General features: G+C 35.4%; 1 protein-coding gene across 2 annotated transcripts in view; it reads right to left on the minus strand.

Annotated features, from left to right (window-relative positions):
* LOC135219578 (pre-rRNA-processing protein TSR1 homolog) overlaps positions 1-16,642 on the minus strand; it is a gene marked incomplete at its 5' end in the record, with an annotated part of 192,625 nt that overhangs the window by 31,941 nt on the left and 144,042 nt on the right. For both annotated transcript variants that reach the window (XM_064256460.1, XM_064256459.1), the window contains 2 exon segments: positions 426-536; positions 791-1,054. In XM_064256460.1, the coding sequence (XP_064112530.1) occupies positions 426-536; positions 791-1,054 (375 nt within the window).

Here is a 16,642-nt window from a genome sequence, read left to right on the forward strand (position 1 = left end):
TATCAGAAATTATATATTTTTGTCACCAACACTTTGGAAAACAGCTTAAATAAATAAAGTCCATCAAAAGAAGAGAACACTAAACAGGGCGAAGAATTTGGACAATAAAATGAAATAAATCTGAAAAACTCGTCACCTCACTGGTATATTCCCACCAAGATCTAGAACTCTTAGAAAGCTATTCACTGCTCAGGGATTAAACAATATAAACTAACTGGCCTTTCACCTTTACCTATCAGTAGTATGGTATTTTATATATCAAAGGTTTGTATTTCCTTTAAAACTTTTAGATTACTGTCAAGAATCAACCAATGTCATTAACGCAGCCACTAGTAATGTGTCAAAAATCAATATTTGCTATTTACATTTACACTTCTCTGTTAACACCAACTCATCGCAATCACGTACAATTACAATACACTAACCTGAGCCCCATCAGGCCGCTCCCGGAACACTAACACTGACAGTGGAGGAAAAGTTATGGGTGCAAACATTGTAGCAACAACTGTTGTACCAGGATGGAAAAATCTGGCAAACTGTAAAAAAGAAAAAGACTTTATTGCATATTGTATACTGAATTAACAGGGTATGAAATAAAACCGGGTCTAACAATTTTGTATATGTACAAGTAAAATTCACATCTTAGATGCATTTCTTTCTTTGACACTCTTCACGTCAATAAAAATTTATCTGATGTCTCCCTGAAGATGTACAGTATCTGAAGAAAAACAGTACAATAAGTCATCAAAATAAGAAAAAATTAAACATTATTGTGGCAAAATGAACTTACCTTGTGTTTATTTCCAGTGGTATGTTCACTGAATACAGGTTGATTAGCAAATCTTCTGAAGCCGAGGTGAAATATCAACCTTTCTTTGGCCTTGATGGCTCGATAATGTCCACTAGCGTGTGATTTGATCACAAGATTTACAACAGACATTTTCTGTTCATGGGGAAGAAGGCCAAAAACAACTAGTGGTGACTGAATAGTAACTTGGCTATCATAAAGATGACGAGGTACATCCTTGATATGAACTACAACATACCATCCCGGCTGAAAAATTGAACACGTATTAAAGCTTTATACATATCTCAAGATTAATACAAATTTATTTTGCATGAAACTATAGTTTACACTGAACAGTACTACTCTCAACTAATTTACAAAAAATTCACGACGTACAAGAGACATATCATGCATGAATCAATAATGGCAAGTTTGATTAAAATAATATAAACAGCTTCAAGTACATTACAATTTGGATATTAACCCTTTAACGCCGATTGGATGTATTAAACGTTGACAAAAATTGTCTGTCGGGTGCCGAACCGACGTATGAAACGTCGACAAAAAAATATATTTTTTTTTAATTTGTGGAAAAAGTTATAGTCCTACTAGGCGAAAACTTTTGAATCATGCGCCTTGGGGGATGCTGGGAGTTCATGGATCAAGCTGTTGTTTTGTTTACAATCGTTACCCAAGCGCGCAAGCACGAATTTCTTTCTTCTCGCACTAAAAAGCATCAGCGACACATCTCGGAAATTATTTCGTCACTTTGACATAATTTTTGCACCATTTTATATTAGCCGTTATATAGTTTTATATATGGAAATGTGCGCAATTTCATATAGAATACAACAAAAACAAACCCATGATTGTGCTTTTATCAGTTTTGAAATATTTTCATATAAATAATGATGTGCTAAAATTTCAACCTTCAGTCAACTTTGACTACCGAATTGGTCGAAAAACGCAATTGTAAGCTAAAATTCTTATATTCTAGTAATATTCAATCATTTACCTTAATTTTACAACAAATTGGAAGTCTCTAGCACAATATTTTGATTTATATTGAATTTATGAATAAAACTTTTTCCTTACGTCCGCGCGGTAACTCTTCCGAAAAAATCAAAATTTTTTCGTTCGATTGTTGTAATGTTTGCACAGTTTTATATTAGCCGTTATATAAAGTTTTACATATGGAAATGTGCGCAATTTCATGTAGAATACAACAAAAAAACAACTCATGGTTGTAACTTATAATTATCAGTTTTGAAATATTTTCATATAAATAACGATGTGCCAAATTTTCAACCTTCAGTCAACTTTGACTCGAACGGCAATGGTCGAAAACCGCAATTGTAAGCTAAAACTCTTACATTCAAGTAATACTCAATCATTTACTTTCATTTTGCAACAAATTGGAAGTCTCTAGCACAATACTTCGATTTATGGTGAATTTTAGAAAAAAAACTTTTTCCTACGTTCACGGGGTAACTGCCGAAAAAATCATAAATTTTTTGTCCGATTGTCGTAATGTTTGCACAGTTTTATATTAGCGGTTAAATAAAGTTTTATATATGAAAATGTGTGCAATTTCATGTAGAATACAACAAAAAAACATCCCATGGTTGTAGCTTTTATCAGTTTTGAAATATTTTCATATAAATAATGATGTGCCAAAATATCAACCTTCGGACAACTTTGACTCGACCGAAATGGTTGAAAAACGCAATTGTAAGCTAAAACTCTTATATTCTAGTAATATTCAATCATTTACCTTTATTTTCAACAAATTGGAAGTCTCTAGCACAATATTTCGATTTATGGTGAATTTTTGAAAAACAACATTTTCTTTAGTCCATGCGGTAACTCTTCCGAAAAAAATCATAAATTTTTTTTGTCAGATTGTCGTAATGTTTGAACCATTTTAAATTGCCTGTTACATAAAGTTTTATAAATGAAAATGTGCACAATTTAATGTAAAATACAACAATAAACAACCCATGTATGTAGCTTTTATTATTTTTAAATATTTTCATATAAATCATGATAAGTGCCAAAATTTCAACCTTCGGTCAACTTTGACTCGACCGAGATGGTAAAAAAACGCCATTGTAAGCTAAAACTATTACATTCTAGTAATATTCAATCATTTACCTTTATTTTGCAACAAATTGGAAGTCTCTAGCACAATATTTTGATTTGTGGTGAATTTATGAAAAAACTTTTTCCTTACATCCGCGCGGTAACTCTCCGAAAAGATCATAAATTTTTTCCGTCTAATGTCGTAATGTTTGCACCATTTTAAATTAGCCGTTACATAAAGTTTTACATATGAAAATGTGCACAATTTCATGTTAAATACAACAATAAACAACCCATGGTTGTAACTTCTATCAGTTTTGAAATATTTTCATATAAATAATGATAAATAGAAAAAAATTCGTCCTTCGGTCAAATTTAACTCTACCAAAATGGTCGAAAACTGCAATTGTAAGCTACAACACTTACAGTCTAGTAATATTCAATCAATTAACTTCATTTTGCAACAAACGGGAAGTCTCTAGCACAATATTTCGATTTATGGTGAATTTTTGAAAACAGCTTTTTTTACGTCCGTGCATTACGAATTCATGCATCATATTGTGATAATATTTTCTCTGTGTTGCTTTGATAGTTTTACAATTAGTTATATACCAAATTCATCGCAATTTAGTGTACAATACAACGAAAAACTAATTGACTCATTAGCTTTAACCGTTTTGCTCACAGCGCGATTTGTATACAATTATATATGAAATTTTTTTTTGCGGTCATATATTCCAATATTTATATATGATAATGATATTTTTTTTCATTTCTGATGGTTGCATACTAAACTTCAGGCAATGACTAAAAAGGAGCCAAAAATGAACTCTTAATCTTGAAAATTAAGCGTGCTATGATTTCTTGAAAAAAAAATTTTTCCGCTTCAGCGCTCACTTGCGAACGCCGCCGGCATACGGGAGACACTTTCGGAAATACCGGCTCAGCGTTTAACCCTTTAACGCCGATTGGACGTATTAAACGTCAATATAAATTGTATGTTGGGTGCCGATTGGATGTATGGTACGTCGATATAAAAAAAGTTTTTTTAAAAATTCGCGGAAAAATACTTATAGGCCTACTAGGCGAAAACTTTTGAATCACACGCCTTAGGGGATGCTGGGAGCTCACGGATCAAGGCGTTGTTCTGTTTACAATCGTTACCCAGGCGCGCAAGCACGAATTTCTTTCTTCTCGCACTAAAAAACATCAGCGACACATCTCAGAAATTATTTTGTCACTTTGACATGATTTTTGCACCATTTTATATTAGCCGTTACATGGAGTATTATATATGAAAATGTGCACAATTTCATGTAGAATACAACTAAAAACAATCCATGGTTGTAGCTTTTATCAGTTTTGAAATATTTTTTATAAATAACGATGTGACAAAATTTCAACCTTCGGTCAACTTTGACTCTACCGAAATGGTTGAAAAACGCAATTGTAAGCTAAAACTCTTATATTCTAGTAATATTAAATCATTTACCTTCATTTTGCAACAAATTAGAAGTCTCTAGCACAATATTTCGATTTGTGGTGAATTTATGAAAAAAACTTTTTCCTTATGTCCGCGCGGTAACTCTTCCAAAAAAATCATAAATTTTTTCGTCAGATTGTCGTAATGTTTGCAACATTTTAAATAAACCGTTACATAATGTTTTACATATGGAAATGTGCGCAGTTTCATGTAGAATACAACAAAAAACAATCCCTGGTTGTAGCTTTTTCCAGTTTTGAAATATTTTCATATAAATAACGATAAGTGCCAAAATATCAACCTTCAGTCAACTTTGACTCGACAGAAATGGTCTAAAAACGGAATTGTAAGCTAAAACTCTTATATTCTAGTAATATTCAATCATTTACCTTTATTTTCAACAAATTGGAAGTCTCTAGCACAATATTTCGATTTATGGTGAATTTATATAAAAAAAAATTTCCTTACATCCGCGCAGTAACTCTTCTGAAAAAAATCAGAAATTTTTTTGTCCGATTGTCGTAATGTTTGCACCATTTTAAATTAGCCGTTACATAAAGTTTTATATATGAATATGTGCGTAATTTCATGTAGAATACAACAAAAAACAACCCATGGTTGTAGCTTTTATCAGTTTTGAAATATTTTCATATAAATAACAATAAGTGCCAAAATTTCAACATTCGTTCAACTTTGACTCGACCGAAATGGTAAAAAAACGCAATTGTAAGCTAAGACTATTACATTCTAGTAATATTCAATCATTTACCTTTATTTTGCAACAAATTGGAAGTCTCTAGCACAATATTTTGATTTATGGTGAATTTATGAAATAAACTTTTTCCTTACGTCCGCGCGGTAACTTCCGAAAAAAATCATAAATTTTTTCGTATGATTGTCGTAATGTTTAAACCATTTTAACCCTTAAACGCCTAAGCGGTATATTAAAAATCGTCTTCTGTGTGCCGGGGGGTTTTCGGAGTGAGCGCGGAAGCGGAAAATTTTTTTTATTTTTTATATCACAGCGCGCTTAGTTTTCAAAATTAAAAGAGTTCATTTTTGGCTCCTTTTTTTGTCATTGCTTGAAGTTTAGTATGTAACCATCAGAAATAAAAAAAATTATCATTATCATATATAAATAATGCGATATATGATAGTGCGAAAACAAAATTTCATATATAATTTTATTCAAATCGCGCTGTGCACAAAACGGTTAAAGGTAACGAGTTAATTTTTTTTTTTGTAATGTACACTAAATTGCGATCATTTTGGTATATAACACATTGTAAAACGATAAAAGCAACACAGAGAAAATATTATCACAAAATGATGCATGAATTCGTAACATGCAGACATAAAAAAATATATATTTTTTTAAATTCACCATAAATCTAAATATTGTGCTATAGACTTCCAATTTGTTTCAAAATGAAGATAAATGATTGAATATTACTATACGGTAAGAGTTTTAGCTTACAATTGCAGTTTTCGACCATATCTGATGATTTAAAGTTGACCGAGCGTTCAATTTTTTTAATATATTTTTTTTATATGCAATTATTTCAAAAATGAGAAAAGCTACAACCTTCAAATATTTTTTGTTGTATTCTACATTAAACTGCGCACATTTTGAAATATAAAACTTTATGAAACGCCTAATATGAAAAGGAGCAAATATTAGGAGAATGCGACGTACGCATTTCGGAGATTTGCAGCGGAGAATCTGCGCGCAGAGGGAAGGAAAAAGTTTTTTTCAAAAGTTCACCATAAATCTAAATATTGTGCTAGAGACTTTGAATTTGTTTCAAAATGAAGATAAATGATTGAATATTACTAGACGGTAAGAGTTTTTACTTACAATTGCGTTTTTTTACCATTTCGGGCGAGTCAAAGTTGACCGAAAGTAGTTTTTTTTCCAGTTATTGTGATTTCTATGCAATTATTTCAAAAATGAGAAGAAGCTACAACCTTCAAATATTTTTTTGTTGTATTCTACATTAAATTGCACACATTTTCATATATAAAACTTTATGAAACGCCTAATATGGAAAGAAGCAATTATTAGGAGAATGCGACGTACGCATTTTGGAGATTTGCGGCGTAGAATTGGCGCGCGGAGGGCAGGAAATTTTTTTTTTTTTTTTTTTTTTCAAAAATTCACCATAAATCTAAAAATTGTGCTAGAGACTTCGAATTTGTTTCAAAATTAAGATAGAAGATTGGATATTACTAGAGTGTTATGTATTTTGCTTACCCCAAAAAAAACAATATATATATATATATATATATATATATATATATATATATATATATATATATATATATATTTATTTACACTTTTTGATTCTGGTACGAATACATTAATAAAAGGAATGCAGGTGAAACTTTTTTTTGCATAAAATGAAATAAAATATATCATGCATCAGTACATATGGATATATAAAAACTTGTAATAAATATAAAAGTAAATAGTGCAGAATACTCACTCGTAATCCTGACTCTTTGTACTTCTCTTGTTTTCTCCCTCCTCCATTGAGGAGTACAGGTGGAGGAGGGAGATTCGCGCCCTTACTGCTGATGGGCCCGGCGGCCCCGTGCGCCCTCTGCTGTCGGTAGATTAGGCACACTCCAATAAAAGACGGTATTGTGGTATTTACGGTCACACTCCCCTATCCTGCAAAGAGCTACTTTGCAGGTACGACAGAAGAACCGGGTGTCTCTCCTTCTGCCATTCATATGGCACACCCGACAACGTTTCTGCCTGCGCCCTTCTTGGGCCTCCAGTGTGTGATCCCCTGCCTGCAGCCGACACACAGGGTCCACTACCCGACGAGAAGCGGTGATGGCGGGGCCGGCAGCATGGGCGTCATCAGCAGGGGTGTCGGCAGCAGGGGCGTCAGCAGCAGGGGTGTCGGCAGCAGGGGCGTCTGCAGCAGGGGCGGCGGCAGGTTGACCGAAGTTGGCCCTCCTAATATCTGCCCTTTCCTCTAGGGGCAGATCTGCAGCTCGGGGCAGGGGGGCAGTGATGGAAGGCCACTCATCAGGATTGAAGTTGATGAGGGCATTCCCAGCTACCTCGAGGAACTGTATGTGGGACAACCTCCGGAGATGGTCACCGTGGTACCCACAGTAGAGTATGTAGGCATTTTCGAGGGCCAACTGAAGGATGTATTTGAGGAGCTTATGTGTCCACCTCCTGGTTCTCCTGGCAAAGGGATAATACTGGATGAGTTGATCAAAGAGATCAACTCCTCCCATGTGCCTGTTATAGTGCCCAATAACAGTAGGCCGCTTGAGACGAAACTGCTCAAACACAACTCGGCCCTGTCAACGTGTCTTCTTCCGCTGTACGATCTCTTCTTGGATGGGTTCATGACTCGTCGTAATCATGGGGATGAGTCGGACCCCCTTCCAACTGATGACAAAGACAGCGCCCTTCTGCCACCACTCTGTCTCTCCTCTTGCCAGATGTTGCAGATGGCTAGCATACCTCTTGAGGGCATTCGGGGCCCCACGCACCAACCAAAGGGTACCACTGACGTGCACACCTGCTTCATACAGTTCCTGGGCCAGGGATACCGAGTTATAATAATTATCCATAAACAGGTGATATCCCTGGTTACGGAAACGATCCACAAGACTGAATACAGTGTCACGCAGCGTGGAGAAGACCCCAGAATACACCGAGAAGTCCACGACGTATCCAGTGTTGGACTCGGTAATAAAAAAAAAATTTCACTCCATATTTCTTCGGCTTCTTGGGGTTATACACTTTAATACTTAGACGTCCTTTGTAAGGCATCATCCCCTCATCCAAAGAAAGGTTCTTTCCAGGAACCATGAGAATTCTACACCGTTCACGAATGTATTCCAACACTGGGCGGATTAGGAGGCGGCGATCGCGGTTATTCCGGGGTATGGCCCTTCGGTTGAAGGCATTGAAATATCTGTCCAACGCCAGGAAACTATCACGGGGCATACCGCCGGGCACATTGGGTGTACTTAAAAAAAAATTCCGCCTCCAATATTGCCTGACGTCGGCAGCAGGCATCATACCAAAATAAATGTGGAGCCCCAAAAAATGCGCCATGTCCGTGAGGTTGCAGCCCCGCCAGCGATACGACAATGTCGTCCGTAGTTCATAATGGCAGTACCGAGCGTAGTCCACCATCTCTGCTACCAGGTACTCCAGCAATTCCCACGTAAGGAACAGCTGGATGAACCCCAGAGCAGTGAGAGGAACAGGTACAGTGAGCCCAGGTGTTGCCGTGAATGGGTGCATGTTAGGTGGGGTGGGGTCCTCCGTCCACCCCTCGTCGCTCTCGGACGACCGACCTTCACCTTGGCTGGCGTGACGAGCCGACCATTTCGCACACGAACCCCCCCATTGGCCCATCTCCCTCACTTAGGCCTTCGCTTTCAGTATCGTCATCCGCGATAAAACTAGACCCCATATCCTCATCCTCCCCCTCCTCAGATTCCCCCTCACATGCACTAAAACCACTAAATTCGAGCTCACTTTCGGGATGTGAGCCTCGAACGGACATTGGGGGCAAATATTTGTCATCACTGACATCGGGACTGATGTCCTCATCACTAGATGACCATCTGCCATCAAAATGAGGACTTGCGACATATTCCCAATCAAGCTCCGATAAGTACTCCTCTATGTCCCTTGGTTGGAGGCCTCCCAAATTCCTACGAATGCCCCTAAGGATGCCCCGATGCTTCCTAGGGGTTACTAAAGGCACACGAGACACACATTGTGATCCTAAACCACTTTCATCCACACGTGGCCGCACAGAACGGCGTTGAGGCGCCAAGTCATCCTGGGTGCTTGGTCCTTCGCCAGCATCCAAGTCCAAGATACGCCTTACACGATCCCTTCCGACAGGTAAACCGCGCCTTTCGCGGTCCATACGTTGTTGAGACATCTCTATGTACGTCCTGTACCTCCAAAAATATTCAAAGTCTCGCACAAGTTCAGGAAAACTCGATTGCGACAAAAGATCGCTCTCGGATGACGCGACGCTGATGCTGACTGATGCGAGAAGCAAGCATTTCGCGCATGCGCACCTGGGTCACGCTTCTAAACAAAACCAGATCTGTGAACTCCCAGCATCCCCCAAGGCGCGTGATTCAAAAGTTTTAGGCTGGTAAGCCTATAAGTATTTTTCCACAAATTTTAAAAAAAACTTTTGTATGTCGACGTAAATTACGTCCGGTCGGAACCTGAGAGACAATTTATCTCGACGTAAAATACGTCCAATAGGCGTTTAAGGGTTAAATTAGCCGCTACATAAAGTTTTATATGAAAATGTGCGCAATTTAACCCTTAAACGCCGAAGCAGTAAAATAAAAATTGTCTCCCGTGTGCCGGAGGTGTTTCGGAGTGAGCGCGGAAGCGGAAAAAATATTTTTTTCAAAAAATCACAGCGCGCTTAGTTTTCAAGATTAAGAGTTCATTTTTGGCTCCTTTTTTTTTTGTCATTGACTGAAGTTGAGTAAGCAACCATCAGAAATGAAAAAAATTATCACTATCATATATAAATAATGCGATATATGATAGCGCAAAAACGAAATTTCATATATAATTGTATTCAAATCGCGCTGTGCGCAAAACGGTTAAAGGTAACAATTTACTTTTTTTTTTTCGTTGTAATGTACACTAAAATGCGATCATTTTGGTATGTAACACATTGTAAAACGATAAAAGCAACACAGAGAAAATATTATCACAAAATAATGCATGAATTCGTAATGCACGGACGTAAACAAATATTTTTTTCAAAAATTCACCATAAATCTAAATATTGTCCTAGAGACTTCCAATTTGTTTCAAAATGAAGACAAATGATTGAATATTACTATACTGTAAGAGTATTAGCTTACAATTGCAGTTTTCGACCATATCTGACGAGTTAAAGTTGACTGAATGTCGAATTTTTTTATATATATTTTTTTTATATGCAATTATTTCAGAAATTAGAAAAGCTACAACCTTCAAATATTTTTCTGAAATTGCGCACATTTTCATATATAAAACTCTATGAAATGCCTAATATGAAACGGAGCAAATATTCCGAGAATGGGACGTACGCATTTCGGAGATTTGTGGCAGAGAATCCGTAGGCGGAGGGAAGGAAAGTTTTTTTTTTAAATTCACCATAAATCTAAATATTGTGCTAGAGACTTCGAATTTGTTTCAAGATGAAGATAAATGACTGAATATTACTAGACTGTAAGAGTTTTAGCTTACAATTGCGTTTTCGCCATTTCGGTAGAGTCAAAGTTGACCGAACGTGGTTTTTTTCTATTTATCGTGATTTATATGCAAATATTTCAAAAATGAGAAAAGCTACAACCTTCAATTATTTTTAGTTGTATTCTACATGAAATTGCACACATTTTCATACATAAAACTTTATGTAACGGCTAATTTAAAATGGTGCAAACATTACCACAATCGCACATATGATTTTTTCGGAAGAGTTACCGCGCGGACGTAAAGAAAATGTTATTTTTTCATAAATTCACCATAAATCGAAATATTGTGCTAGAGACTTCCAATTTGTTGCAAAATGAAGGTAAATGATTGAATATTACTAGAATATAAGCGTTTTAGCTTACAATTGCGTTTTTCGACCATTTCGGTAGAGTCAAAGTTGAACGAAGGTTGAAAATTTGACACATCATTTTTTAAGGAAAATATTTCAAAATGGATAAAAGCTACAACCATGGGTTGTTTTTAGTTGTATTGTGCATGAAATTGCGCACATTTCCATATATAAAACTTTATGTAACAGCTAATTTTAAAAAGGTGCAAACATTACCACAATCGCATGTATGATTTTTTTCGGAAGAGTTACCGCGCGGACGTAAGGAAAAAGTTTTTTCATAAATTCACCATAAATCAAAATATTGTGCTAGAGACTTCCAATTAGTTGCAAAATTAAGGTAAATGATTGAATATTACTAGAATATAAGAGTTTTAGCTTACAATTGCGTTTTTTGACCATTTCGGTAGTCAAAGTTGACCGAAGGTTGAAATTTTGGCACTTATCGTTATTTATATGAAAATATCTCAAAACTGATAAAAGCTACAATCATGAGTATTTTTTTTTTGTATTCTACATAAATATGCGCACATTTTCATATATAATACTCCATGTAACGGCTAATTTAAAATGGTACAAAAATTATGTCAAAGTGACGAAATAATTTCTGAGATGTGTCACAGATACTTTTTAGTGCGGCAAGAAAGAAATTCACGCTTGCGCGCCTACGTAACGATTGTAAACAAAACAACACCTTGATCCGTAAACTCCCAGCATCCCCCAAGGCGCGCAATTCAAGAGTTTTCGGCTAGTAGGCCTAAAAGTATTTTTCCACGAATTTTAAAAAAACTTTTGTATGTCGACGTAAAATACGTCCAGTCGGCACCCGAGAGACAAAAAATGTCAACGTAAAATACGTCCACTCGGCGTTTAAGGGTTAATGTAGAATACAACAAAAAACAACCCATGATTGTAGCTTTATCAGTTTTGAAATATTTTCATATAAATAACGATAAATAGAAAAATTTCGTCCTTCGGTCAACGTGTTGCTTTGATCGTTTTACAATGTGTTATATACCAAAATCATCGCAATTTAGTGTACAATACGAGAAAAATTAACTCGTTAGCTTTAACCGTTTTGCTCACAGCGCGATTTGTATACAATTATTTATGAAATTTTTTTTTCGCGCTGTCATATATCCCAATATTTATATATGATAATGATATTTTTTTCATTTCTGATGGTTGCATACTAAACTTCAGGCAATGACAAAAAAAGGAGCCAAAAATGGACTCTTAATCTTAAAAACTAAGCGTGCTGTGATTTTTTGAAAAAAAAAATTTTCCACTTCGGCGCACATTCGCGAACACTGCCGGCATACGGGAGACAATTTTTATAATACCGCTTCGGCGTTTACGGGTTAAGGTTTAATAGAATTTTTATTGTTATAATAGCGCAATGACCCTTCTTTTTTTAACTGAGGCAATTTCCTTTCAGACAAAAACCAGTTACATAAAGCAAACTACATCATTGATATTTATCTATCTTAATCAATACCATAGTTATTTATGAGGGTACAATTTGTGTCCTGAAGCTTAAAATTTAGAAATGTAATGGATATACTAGTGTTATTTCAAAACACACTTTTCATTAAATTTTATTATGATGAGCAGACATACTTATGAATATTATGCATAAATATTATTTATATCATTATTATCATTGCAGGTATGGACTGCTAGCTGTAATTACCTATGGGTAATATAAGTACTATGCACACAAGGATGGATAGCACAGTCATACTTAAATCTGACACTACAAGATTCTTTTAGTATTGTCCAAAATCACAGACCTGGTGTAACACTGTCAAGTAGTGTTAAACTTATTTCCAATGTCATATACCATAAGACAAAAAGTTTGCAAATTCACAACTATTTTCCTTATGGGTATATGAATATGATCTCTTTTATTCATTGGCATATATACTGTAATTTGTGATGTATATAACATGAATTTTTTTACATTGTTTAGCTCAGTACATGGTATGATAAAATTAGCAATCTGATCAATGCTAACATGCTTAACTTGTTAATCAAATTGGCCTTTGTAATACCTCTAGAGCATATAGCAATGGACTTCAAAAACTTTACGGTCATAAAAAAAATGACAAAATGCTTTGAATTTTGAACTTTTAGGCTATGTTCAAACTGCCTGTATGTTGCAAAAAGATGTATAGGCCTAACAAAAATAATTAAGGTTTCTCAGATGTGATCTCGTTTACTAAAGGATTTATTTTTAAAGATTACCTGTTCTTTGCAGAATAAAAAATTTTGATTTGTTGAACTATATCGAGAAGATAACTATTGATCTAAATATTCATTAGTAATAAAACAAAAGATTATGAAACACTTTATTTTTGACTGATGAAGAATGCTTTTTTTCTTGAAAGTCTTTGTTTGTTTTTGGCATATAATTAATTAATTCGTAAGCTGACTAAAAATGCAACAATGTAGTCAACTTTATATGCTTTCTGGCCAGAAATGTTTATACAGTCAACCCCTGATGTTTGTTGGGATTAGGGACCACAACCAACAGCAAAAAGCAAAATTCCATGTTAAGTTGTTACCCGCATCTCTCAAAAGACTTATAACAGCCTATTTTAATAGTATAGTTCAAACACCAAGTATACCTTAAACTTAAATGCTTATAACTGCCTATCTTAATAGTTCAAATACCAAAAGCATATACCTTAAACTACCAATTAACCCTCTTACGACGAGGCTCTAAAAATCAAAACCTCTCCCGTATGCCGGGGCCGGTTTGGAGTGAGCACGGAAGCGGAAAAAATAATTTTTTCAAAAAATCACAGCGTGCTTAGTTTTGAAGATTAAGAGTTCATTTTTGGCTCCTTTTTTTGTCATTGCCTGAAGTTTAGTATGCAACCATCAGAAATGAAAAATAATATCATTATCATATGTAAATAATGCGATATACGGTAGCAAAAAAAAAAAATCATACATAATTGTATTAAAATCACGCTGTGCAAAAAAAGGTCAAAGCTAACGAGTTACTTTTTTATTTGTTGTATTGTACACTAAATTGCAATCATTTTGATATATAATACATTGTAAAACAATAAAAGCAACACCGGAAAAATATTATCACAAAATGATGTACGAATTCGTAACGCGCGGACGTAGAAAAATGTTTTTTTCAAAAATTCACCGTAATTCTAAATATTGTTCTAGAGACTTCTAATTTGTTTCAAAATGAAGACAAATGATTGAATATTACGATACTGTAAGAGTTTTAGATTAGAATTGCAGATTTCGACCATTTCGGACGAGTTAAAATTGACCGAATGTCGAAATTTTTATATATATATTATTTATATGCACATATTTCAGAGATGGGAAAAGCTACAACCTTCAATTATTTTTTATTGTATTCTTCATGAATTTGCGCACATTTTGATATATGAAACTCTATAAAAAGGCTAATATGAAAAGGAGCAAATATTAGGATAATGCGATGTACGCATTTCGGAGACTTGCGGCCACGAATCGGCGCGCGGAGGGAAGTTAAATATATTTTTCAAAAATTTACCATAAATCACAATATTGTTCTAGAGACTTCAAATTTATTTCAAAATGAAGATAAATGCCTGAATATTACTAGGCCGTAAGAGTTTTAGCTTACAATTGCGTTTTTCAACTATTTCGGTAGAGTCAAATTTGACCGAACGTGGTTTTTTTCTATTTATCGTGATTTATATGCAAATATTTCGAAAAAAGAGAAACGCTACAACCTTTAATCATTTTTAGTTGTATTCTACAGGAAATTGCGTACATTTTCATATATAAAACTTTATGTAACAGCTAATTTTAATTGGTGCAAACATTTCGACAATCGCACAAAAAAAATGTTTTTTTTTCATAAATTCACCATAAATCTAAATATTGTGCTAGAGACTTCCAAGTCATTGCAAAATGAAGGTAAATGATTGAATATTACTAGACTGTAAGAGTTTTAGCTTACAATTGCGTTTTTCGACCATTTCGCTAGAGTCAAAGTTTACCGAAAGTTGAAATTTTTGCACTTAACGTTATTTATATGAAAATATTTCAAAACTGATAAAAGCTACAACCATGGGTTGGTTTTAGTTGTATTGTGCATGAAATTGTGCACATTTCCATTTATAAAACTTTATGTAACGGCAAATTTAAAATGGTGCAAACATTAGGACAATCGCACGAAAAAATTTATCGGAAGAGTTACCGCACGAACGTAAGGAAAAAGTTTTTTCATAAATTCACCATAAATCGAAATATTGTGCTAGAGACGTCCAATTTGTTGCAAAATGAAGGCAAATGATTGGATATTACTATAATATAAGAGTTTTAGCTTACAATTGCGTTTCTCGACCATTTCGGTAGAGTCAAAGTTGACCGAAGGTTGAAATTTTTGCACTTATCGTTATTTATATGAAAATATCTCAAAACTGATAAAAGCTACAATCATAAGTATTTTTTTTTTACATGAAATTGCGCACATTTTAACATATAATACTTCATGTAAAGGATAATTTAAAATGGTATGGTACAAGTGCGATAAGAAAGAAATTCGCGCTTGCGCGCCTGCATAGCGATTGTAAACAAAACAACGCCTTGATCCGTGAACTCCCAGCATCCCCCAAGGCGCGTGATTCAAAAGTTTTTGGCTGGTAGGCCTATAAGTATTTTTCCGCGAATTTTTAAAAAACTTTTCTGGGTCGACGTATGATACGTCCATTCGGCATACGGGACATATTTTGACTCGACGTTTAATACGTCCATTCGGCGTAAGAGGGTTAAAACCCTTTAATATCATTTCAAAGTCATCTTACAACATACCCTTAAAAATGTCTATGGCTTACAACTACTACATGTGAATACTAATCAAAGTTCCCCTACAGTATATTCAGGCACAACCATTTTCTTTCAAACAGTATTCAAGCTGTCCCATTTTTTTAAATACAGTTGATAGGGGAAACATTGGGAATTCACAAGGTACATTACCTAAATATGACAATTTGTCCAAAATTGCATTTTTCCTAACTATACAAACCTGAGGTCCTTTTACAATAGGAAGGTACTAGCGGCAGCTGGATAGGTCGTAAGCTTTCGAACAAGGGGTTCGGTAGTTAACTGCTTGTCCGACAGGCGCGCGCGACTGGGAGGTAAACAAATCACTTTTGCTTTTGGCCCAAGCAAAAACTGCAGAGTGAGGGGTGGCATGAGGTGGGGCTATGTGTAAAAGGACCTCAGGTTTTGTATAGTTAGGAAAAATGCAATTTTGGACAAATTGTCATTTGTTCCGACACGGCATACAAACCTTCGGTCTTTTACAATAGGAAGACTCACTTCTTGGTGGGAGGAATCTGAGTCTTTTGTGAACAGACTGGTGTTCGCCCAACCTTGGAATGCCTCCCTGGTCGTAAGAGCGAGGGAGGGAGGGATCCAAGCCTCTGTCCGATTGATCGGGGTGTGCACCGCAGGATCAATGGTCAGACCTCTGGACCGAGTACTAAGAGAGAGGCAAGCGTATCTCTTCGTACCAGCAATGTAAGAACTTGTTCCTGTACAGGAGCAAATATAAAGTCATGGGTTTGACTCTTGTAGGCATCCACTTCCCCCCCCTTGTAGGAGGAAGTGGTGGATATTCTGCTCCTATCCCTAGTGAAAGGGATAGGA

This window comes from Macrobrachium nipponense, chromosome 1, assembly GCF_015104395.2.
Source record: "Macrobrachium nipponense isolate FS-2020 chromosome 1, ASM1510439v2, whole genome shotgun sequence".
NCBI classification, from domain to species: domain Eukaryota; kingdom Metazoa; phylum Arthropoda; class Malacostraca; order Decapoda; family Palaemonidae; genus Macrobrachium; species Macrobrachium nipponense.